At 43.6% G+C, this 10,195-nt stretch overlaps 1 protein-coding gene across 7 annotated transcripts in view; it reads left to right on the forward strand.

Annotated features, from left to right (window-relative positions):
• Window positions 1–9,710, forward strand: part of RIN3 (Ras and Rab interactor 3) — a 72,063-nt gene extending 62,353 nt beyond the window's left edge. For 3 of the 7 annotated variants that reach the window (XM_083611794.1, XM_083611795.1, XM_083611796.1), the window contains 2 exons: window positions 4,959–5,122; window positions 6,397–9,710. In XM_083611794.1, the coding sequence (XP_083467920.1) occupies window positions 4,959–5,122; window positions 6,397–6,705 (473 nt within the window). In that variant the 3' untranslated portion in view covers window positions 6,706–9,710. Of the gene's footprint in view, window positions 1–4,958; window positions 5,123–6,237 lie in introns of all 7 variants that reach the window. The other 4 variants (XR_014547575.1, XR_014547577.1, XR_014547576.1 and 1 more) reach the window with 3 other exon arrangements.
• The last annotated feature ends 485 nt before the right edge of the window (window positions 9,711–10,195 follow it).

Genomic DNA, 10,195 nt, shown 5'->3' on the forward strand with positions numbered 1-10,195 from the left:
TTACAAGGATGTTATGGATTTTTAAAAAATATTTTTAAAAAGAAAATCTGCACATAAGTTGGACAGACCAGCCCATTTATTACTACTATTTTGCATATAGGAGAAAGCAACATGGGACAGAAATAGGCCGATTTGCCCATCTATGCCTTCCATCACAAAGAAGAGTTGAGTGTATATTTACGACGACAACAACAACAACAGAGTATAATTAAGGCTAATTACTAAAAAATATATATATCTGGCTCTTCTTCTAAGGAGCTCTGAATAGGATACGATGGGCTCCTCTGAAATGTGGTATTCCATCTAGATTTGGCCAGATCCCAGGCTTGATTAGTTGTAAAGACAGAACAGCATCAAACACCTTCATGCAGCACTTTTGCAGGAGCACCACAGCAGGGCTGGACACCCAGTTTTTTAACTGAGGCAGTGCCTGTTCTGCCCCCATCTCCATGTCCTTCAGGAACTGGTTCCCCCACCAACACATCAGTCTGTATATCTTTGAAGACCAAGGTTTCCAGGAGGGCTTTAATTGTCGCACTGATTAAAAGTGCTGTATCTTTAGTAACTTGCCACCTGGTCATATGCCCCAGGGATCCCCAAGGACACTTGCGCAAATAAATAGGTCCCTTTGACAGTGTTGCTGCCTAGGTAATAAAAGCCTAGTGATGCCCCTGAAGGGAGCAGAACAACATGCATTTGGAAAGATATTGTTGTGAATGGTTGCAGTGCTTATTTTGCATACGTTTGGAGTTTTGCATAGAAAGGCCATAGTTCAGCCTTCCCCAATCTGGTGCCCTCCAGCTGTTTCAGAGTATAATCCCCATCATCCTCAGCCATTGGCCCTGCTGGCTGTGGATGATGGGCATCATAGTCTAGGGCTCCAGGTTGTGGGAGGCTGTCACAGATTGCACCTCTTACATTTCATGACCTTTTGGCCTCGTTCTGGATGCCATTTATCCCTCTACACCTTTGTCTCTGTGTGTGCACAGGTAGCTCTCAGATGGTGTGCAATCTACCCCATGAAAGCTCATCACACTGTAAACGCCCCATTGAGTTCAGTGGGGCTTGCTTAAATGCGTGGGGCTGCGCTGTAAATCTGCCAGCGTACGCTGTTCTGCTCCAGGTCCTTTGCTGTTGTTGTTTCACTGCAGCAGCCTAACCCAGCTACCCTTCAGGGGAAACTTAAGTGAGTCTCCAAACACATCAGCTGCTGCGTTTTAAGAGCAATCCGTTCTTCTGAAAATATTGTTCTCCAGTGAAATGTCAGCCAAATTTATTTACAGTGCAATCCTAACCATGTCCACTCAGAACTTGTAAGTCCCATTCAATTCAATATATCCATAGAAATTGGCATATGCAATGTTTCCGGTGGTGCGTTCTCTCTCTCTCTCTCTCTCTCTCTCTCTCTCTCTCTCTCTCTCTTGCTACCCTCCGTGTGGGCAGGTGGTGGTGGCATTTGTCTTTAATGGGTTCAACCTGGACACAGTTTAGGCAAATACATACATGGGGGAAGTCCCTTTGATTATAACAGGATAGATAATTATGTGCTTAACTTTTTTTCTTTTGGATTCAGTGGGGCTTAATTTGTGATCAGATATGCTTCTTATTATTTAGGGTTTATTTAAATCATTCCCCTCACCTAAAAGCAGTACAGCAGGCTTCAAAACGCAGCTGGCAAAATTAGGGCTGCCTGTGATATTTAGTTGTTGCATCAAATTGGTTAGATTGGCCAAAAATATTTGAGCTTTTGAGGTGTTCCTAATTTATCAGGCAGTAGATTTAAAAATAAAATAAAGTCATTAATTGTTTTTTAGACAAGTGTTTACAAAAAAATGTTGAGTGGCTAGAGTTCATTAACCTCCTCTCTTGCCAAGGAGAGGGTGCTTCTGCTGAGGAGAATTATTCTTCAACACCTAATAATAAAAAATCCAAAAATTATTTCCTTCAGAAATATTGTTTTATTCACCTGCTGCTTTGGCATTATTTCAGCAATCAGTCTATTAATTAAATTGATTAATTTAATCAGCAAAAATGTTCACAATTAATGGACTTGCAGTGCAATCCCATGCGTTTCTACTCAGAAGTAGAAACAATAGGACTTAACTCCCAGGTAAGTGGGACCTCTGGGTATAGGCTGGTGTATAAATAATAATAATAATAATAACAACAACAACAACAACAACAACAACAACAACAACAACAACAATAATAATTGATTGCAGCCTTACTCCCAGGAAACCGTGTACAGGATTGCAATATTTGAGCCTTTTTAGTCAACTGCCTAAATACAACTCTAATTATAATTCAGACAAATAGAATTCAAGAAGGATCAGACCCACCTCTCTATTAGGAATTGCTAGATCTTGGAAGATTCTTATCCAGATTCCGTAAATAACATAACAGATAATCTGTTGGATTGTGAACAGCTTCTGCAACGGCAAAAGCGCACATACACGCACACACGTACGCACACACTCCGCTTCATGTGTGCAAATAAACTAGCACAATGTTATTAGCAAATGGGTAGATGGGCACTAAATTACTATTTAAGAGGGAAGAGCTCTAACAATGGAGAGAAGAAATACTTGGGATGAGGAATTTTGCAAAACATCTGCCAAAGGGGAATGTTTGTACCTCTTGAGTTAGATAAAACTGGAAGGAACCAGAAAGTGGAGTGCTAATTAGGTACAACTAGTGGCAAGCTGCATGATAAGGTGATGTTCCTTACACTATTTTGAATAGCAGATTGTGCAAGGATAAACCCAATCTATCTTCCTGCATCTCTGTTGTTGGTTCCAGAATTGCATGTTGCTTGGGTGCCATCTGCTGGCCACTTCCAATGATGGTAGTATTTCGATATTTGCGTTTTCAGTCAGTCATTAATCATCATGTCTCCCTTTAAGGATTCAGGTTCCCCTCCTCTCCTGGCATCATGGGCATAGTCAAGGGGCTGCCCCTCCCTAAATCAATAAAATCTATAAAAAATCATAGCTAACTGAGGGCCTATCCCCCCAACAAAAATCCTAGCTACGTCCATGCCTGGCACATAGCAACATATCTACCTACGCCAGCCAGAATAATTGCTCTTCTTGCTACCTTTATTCTCAACGACTGTCTCATGAATATTAGTGGTGATGGCAGCAGCAGCAGGTGCCTGTAACTTAGCCCTGCCCAACTAAGCTTCCTTTGCAGGGACTGGCACAGTCATTCAGCAACAGTGAAATATGCAATGAGGCGGCAAAGCACTTTGTGTTTTATAGCAGGTGTATTCTGCAACCTATAAAGACTGGTGTTTTATCGCAGGCGTATTCTGCAACCTTTTCTTGATGAAATACAATGCATTAGTGGTGGAATCATTCTGCTTTATTAGTTGTTCTGAGATGCCTACCACATTAATGATGTCTGGAAGAAGTACAACAATAGTGGGACAGCCTCCGCTCTCCCCCCCCAAAAACATTTGTGGTTTGGAAAGTTACAGGATTTCAGCAGGAAGTAACAGCATATGCACTGGATGGAAAGGAGCACCCCAAAACATTTGCAACCACTAATAGTATTCAAAGAAGTTGTGAAGTGAGAAGTTAGGTGAAGCTTGTTGACAAAAAGAAAGAAAGAAACCATTCTGGGATTGCTGGGAACTGTTTGAATCTCCTCTTGAAAATTGGTGTGATCTCCTCTTATGTACGAACCGATTTGTTCCAAGAGAGAGATATCATTACCCAGAAGACCTTGCATCCTTTTGGCAGAAGTCTTTTAATTCCTTTTGCCACCTTTGATCTTCAAACTGTATTCTGCACTGTGCAGAAGAGAACTGCCAGCATCTCTGTAACAGCAGCTCTGCCTCCCCTGAGCTGTGGACCACTTCACAGATTCCAGCTGGCATTGTCCCCTGCCATGTTAAGGCTATGTTGCTTTTTATAATCTCTTTTAACCTGGCTCCCATTTAGCAATATTTGCTTTGGTTGGTGAGAGGCCCATACCCTGAGGTTGGATAGTCATTTGCGTGGCAAGCTCCCGCCCGTCCCCAATGGAAATAAAGACACATGACACAATTATTAAGGTTAATGGGCTAAATAAAGCCACAACTTTATTGGTTACAGGTGATGAGCGGTATTGGCTTAGGCATTGGTCCTAACCAACTATATCTGGCTTCAGCCCGTCCACTTGAAATCCAGGAAGGTTAACCACCAGTAGGGGGAGTCCTGCTGATGCACATCAGCTAGGAACTCCCCCAGGGTCACACCTCCATAGGCTTCGGACAAGGCCACGCCCCCCAGAATCCTTTATCGGACTACCCTTCAATATGCGGGGCAGGTGATGGCGCTTCCTCCCCATTTTCCATCTACATAACACTACCAATACCAATGCCTAACCGCCAATACTAAGAAAGTTGTGACGATTTGCTATGAGGTAGGCGAAAACCAAGTGGCTGGTGCCAATTTGCCAAGTGGAAATTCCTACCAGGCCCCTCAACGGCGACCAACCAAGGTCCATAGCAAGGTCAAGGAAGGGAAACCTTAAAGGGCAGGAGGGTGGGAAACAGGAGCAGCTGGCGGCAAAAAGAGGGAGATCCCCGGCCATGCCTGCATTAAATAGGGCAGGTCATGCCCCCTGAGCCAGCCGATTGGCTAGCCAGGGGGTGACGCAGCCGGGGATTCCCCCAATCGCGCACGTGGTGGGGGCATGAAGCCCGCAACACCACCTCCTTTGCAGGGCAGAAGTGGCTATGTCAGAAATTCTTTTGCATTTCAGGGGTTTGGACTAGATGACCCTTGGGGTCCCTTCTAACTTTACAATCCTATGATCACATATAACCTCCCCCATCGCATCATGAACACAGGTAAACTTGAATGCACAATATAAAGAATGTCTAGAGGGGTCCTGTGTTGCATGAAGCAGTACAAAATCAAGACCAAGTGGTTTGGGCTCTTTAACTTTTTTTCTTTTTCTTTTTTTGTTAGGCTCCTACTATTTAATCACTACTTATGGGGCGGTAGAGCTTATCAAGAGCTATGATAAGATCACAGTCACTCGGCAGCTGAGCTCAGAGGTCCAAGATTCCATTCACCGCTGGGAAAGAAGGAGAACGCTTAACAAAGCCCGGGCTTCCCGATCATCTGTTCAGGTTAGCAGATAAATAAATGAAGAAGAGCAATCTATGTTAACTTCATTACAGTGGCACCCCTAGATACAAACAGGATCCGTTCTGGAGCCCTGTTCGCATCTAGAAGCAAACATAACTAGCGACGGCACGTCTGCACACACGCACGTCGCTTTTCGCCACTTCTGCGCATGCGCGTGACATCATTTTGAGCGTCTGCACATGCGCAAGCGGCGAAACCCGGAAGTAACGCGCTCCGCTACTTCTGGGTTGCCATGGAACGCAACTTGAACGCACTCAACTCGAAGCATATTCAACCTGAGGTATGACTGTATTCATTAACTTACAAATATAATAAGCAGAGGCCACAAATCACCTTAGTGAGGATGAAATTGGCATCCTAGCTTGCTTCCGCTTGTTGGTTTATTATTTGTAAGCTGCGGGGAGAGCCTGTGGTTTAGGGTGGCACGCATACATTTCAGAGAGAAAGAGAAGCTAATTTTAAGTTCAAAGGCAGTTTTCAGCATCTTGTCCTTCAACCACATGGTGGCAGCAAAGCTGCCTTTTGCTGCAGGAATAAAATACCATCTTGGCTCTCTTCACCAGAACCAAGGCTGTGTACTCACTATGCCAGGAATTCTGGGCACTCTTTGTTTGTTGTAAACAAAGCCCTATTCCCTGGCCTCAAGGGATTTACAGTCTAAAACTCAGTTGGGAGAGAGTCCCTCAGATACTTGGCATAACATGCCAACTCATAGTCCCCATCTGCACAATAAAGAGTTGATTGAGAGACCCTTACTCCCCTCACAGAACTACAGTTTCCAAAGTGGTTTAACAGGCAGTCTTTTCTCCCTAGGAAACTCTGAGAATTATAGCTCTGTGAGGGAAATGGGGGCCTCTAGTTGTGAAAACTCATCACCCTAAACAAACTGTGGGTCCCAGGGTTCTTTAAGGGAAGCCATGATTTAAAAGTACAGCACAGATTGGGCCTCAGTCATCCCTTCTACAGGCTGAAGGTGTCTAATTCCTTCAAACTTTCTACATGACAGCCATTCGGATATTTGACAGTGACTGTGGTACCTCTTAATCATCTAATCTCCAAGCTAAACAAACCTAACTCTTTCAACTTTTCTTTATAGGACTTGATATCCAGGCCCCTCGCCATCTTCACAGCCTTTATTGCTCATCAATAGTATGTTGTTGATTATGATAGATTCGCAGTATCTATTAGTGATCACTATCTATCAATTGTCATTTTAATATCTATGGATAACATAACCCACGCTCCTTGTTTCCAGGATTTCATCACAATCTCCTTTATGGAGGCTGAGGCGAACACCAGGACGCTGGCCTACCGAACTGACTCAACAACGCACCAGCTGAACCAGCAGTGCGCTGAGAAATTCGAAGTCCCAGAGCCTCAGAACTATGGGCTGTTTGTTCAGGTTGACGATAAGAACCTGCGGCTAGATGATGACGCCCTTCCTCACCGCATCAAATCCCACCTCCTGAGCAAAGAGCCCAAGCCGACTTTCCATTTTATTTATAAGGAGGTGGGCGGAGAGAAACCACCAGTTCCCGTTATCAAGGACCCAGATGTTTTATAACAGCCAAGCTGTTCTCTTGTAGCAGACTCGTTCAAACAGCCGTGTTATTTTTCATTTCAAAACTTCCTGATCTCCACCAGGTCACAGGAGCACAGCAAAGTGCATCTTCTGAGCGGAATGGTGATGGTCGAAAGCCTATGCAAATCTTCATCTGGGGCATTTCTTCAACAGAATTCATTTTCCACAGTAAATTGAATATTCCAAGCAGCTTTCACTCTTGGAGGGGGGTTGGACTTGAACAATTCAAAACCTTCAAACGTGAGCAAATGATGTAACTTTTGTGCCAGCTGCCCTGGTACAAAGTAGGTAGGTTTGTGGTTATGGGCAAATGGCAATATATCAATCCATCCAGTTATCAAATCAACAGTATTATCAGAGAAGATCCGCCAAAGAAAATTCAAATAGTCTTCCTTGTAGTAGTAAAAAAAGATAATAAAATGAATCTATGTGGCGTCCTTTCCTTTCCCATCCAAGGAAACAAACTTGGGACCAGCTTGCTGTTTCATGCAAACCAAGTATTCATGGTTTGTTTCTCGCCTAACAAATCATGACGATAATAATTATAATTTTATTATTTACACCCCAGCCACTCTGGGCTGCTTAAAGCATATCTAAAAACATAATAAAAACATCAGGCCTTAAAAACTTCCCTAAAGAGGGCTGCCTTCAGATGTCTTCTAAAAGTCAGATAGTTGTTTATTTCCTTGACATTTGAAGGTAGGGTGTTCCACAGGAAGGGTGCCACTACCGAGAAGGCCCTCTGCCTGGTAAGCCAAGCAATGAACCATAAGTGGTAGTTCACACATAATGGCTTGTTTTCCTGGTTTGTTTTACCTCTATCCAGGAAATAAGGGGTAGGGGAGGAGCACCATGAAGACTTTTGAATAGCATATACTAGCACAAATCTTTGCATTAAACATATCATAATTTGAGCTATGGTTTAACGTGCCATGTGAACCACTTTTGACAAGACTCCAACATTTCCACCCCCCCTCACCCTCCCCAGTGGTAAGGCAGACCCTGGATATAAAAGTTATGTGCCTACATAAAATTAAGTCTAAATAGACATTTTTAAAAGAGTGCTCCCCCACCCCCGGGTGTTTCTTTCCTACTCTTCCTTGTAACATTTAGTTCAGGAATAGGGAGCATTTGACCCTTCAGAGCTTGCTAAGCTACACTTCCCATCAGCCTTAGCAAGCATGGCCAATGGCCAGAGATGATGGGAATTGTAGTTTAGAAACATCTGGAGGGCCAGAGGTTCCGCACACCCAATTTAGTTGGAAAAGAAACGTGTGAAATGATTATGTCCATTGCTCCAGCTTTGCCTTGCATCATTGGCTGTTGGTGACAGAGCAGCATGTGGTACAGTGATTCCATCTGGCCCTTTCACATGCAAAAGACACAGAGCTGACACATGTGTAGAAACATTGAGGGTTTTTTTTATTCCACCAAGGACACAAATTGTAATCGAGAATCAGATCACACAGTGTGGTGGAAATGTTTTCGCCTTGAATCCACATTGAAGTCACTTCTCTTTACCTTCCACGAACATCCCACCTAACAGTTTAAGGCAGGCAGTTTTACACGGAGCGAGGGAGGCAGAAGTAGAGGAAGAGAAAGGGACACAGAGAAAGTGGCGGCAAAGAGAGACTTGAGAAGCAACAGCTAGTTATGGGAATTCTGTGTTCTGTAACAATGAAAATGAAATGTTCGGAGTTAAAATTGGAGGGCTGGGGCTGGGGGGGCGAATCTGTGTAACACCATATGCAGCTTTTGAGATGCTACCACTGAGATAAATGGTGCATATTCTTCTGCTGTTGGTCACCCTGTGTGGATAAAATGTGGGGGTCTTTTCAAAGTCTGTACAGCGGCCACAGAAACAAACCTAGGCAGCCTGGGTGTAAGTTGTACAGCTTAGTACATATGATGTTTGCAGCATAGCCTTATAATCACACAATGCATACAGTCTTCCGATATTAAGAAATACACCCCCTGAGTGAATAATATTGGCCTTGTACATGTGGCTAATTGTTACTCCCCACCCCTCTGTTCATTTGAGCTGTAGCAACTTCCATGATATGTGATACACAGTTTTTCTGAGCAGAGAAGTTGTAAGTGGACTGCCAACTGCTGGGTCATATTTTGCATCAGTGACTTTAGTTAGATGTGCAGACATTGTTTCCTGCTGTGCAGGAAACAATGTCCTAGAAGAACTATGTTGCTGGTCTACCTCTGTGACAATTCTGCAGTGAAAAGTGTGCTGAGGGCGTAACCTATCCCTAGAACTCTAGGTTAGAGTTAAGCTGTCTAAAAGCATTAGAAACAGATTGGCCACCCATTCACCCTGGGAAGCTGCTCCATAATTTTCTAAAGCACGCGGTTACGTACGACCCACTGACTGCTCCCTGCCTGTTGAGGCATGAGCTGTTTAGGAGCTTGAAATCAACCAGTTCTTTAGGAAGTTAGCTACTGTGCTGGACTGATCTGATGATATCTTGAGGAGAAAGGGCCTTTTCTGTCACTTTATAAAAGGCGCATCTTCCAACAACGTGTTCTTTTGTTTCGTATAGAAATATTTCATCTCCACCTTAGATATACAGAAGCAGTTTATCAAAATTGTTGCAGTAATGCCTGTTTATGTGTATTTATTTCCCTGTGTCACTGTATGTATTTTGAGCAATGTCTGGTTCATAATCAAAGACTTTGGAGGGCACAAATGCTCGCCGCAGTAATTTTGCTTGGGTCCTCTGAAACAGCTCAAATAAAGAAAGTCAAAGGTCACTGGGTGGCCTCTCAGCTATCACCCTACCTTTCATACTCAGGGCCTGGAAATGAATCCTCTAACTGTGTTGCCTGTTTAATCTTCTAACGATGCTGTATTGCTGTGTGATTTTATAATATAAAGCCATGCTGTTTAAAAAAGTTGTCATTGCTAACGTTCCTCCAAGAAAAACTGCTCCTGTTCCAAAACGTTTGACCTTGGCATTAAAATCCCATACAAAAGGCTTTGGTTTTCCTTGAATGTCACTGCAATCCTTTTCTCCCTGGAAAAAAAATTGAGTCCCTGCAGAAGTTAGGGCATCTTCTTTGGCAATCACTCATAGCTAAGTAAGATTGTCTGCCATGAACACAGTCTTAACGGTGTGTCCGTAGGTGACTGTGGAGGCCAATTCTGGATCCACACATCCTTCCACAGGGGGCACATGGGTTTCCAGGTGGGAGTTGATCATGGTGAGGGTTTGCCAAATGTGCCTTCCCCTTAGCTCGTTTCTTCTTTTTGCCCAGAGTTTGTGCTTCTTCAAAGTCCATGACACCTTTGGTAAGTGGCCCATCTAGACCAGCATCCTATTTCAATTATATGTCTTTGAGAAACAGGGCATCCTGCCTGTGAAACCCAGAGACTGCATATAGCCATGAAGCCTAGCAGCTATTGACGGACTGAGGGTGGAATTCAGCGGCAAGCAATCCTTGTGCTGTTGGAACAATCTCC

The sequence above is a fragment of the Podarcis filfolensis genome (assembly GCF_964270895.1).
Source record: "Podarcis filfolensis genome assembly, chromosome: 1".
Taxonomy (NCBI): Eukaryota; Metazoa; Chordata; class Lepidosauria; order Squamata; family Lacertidae; genus Podarcis; species Podarcis filfolensis.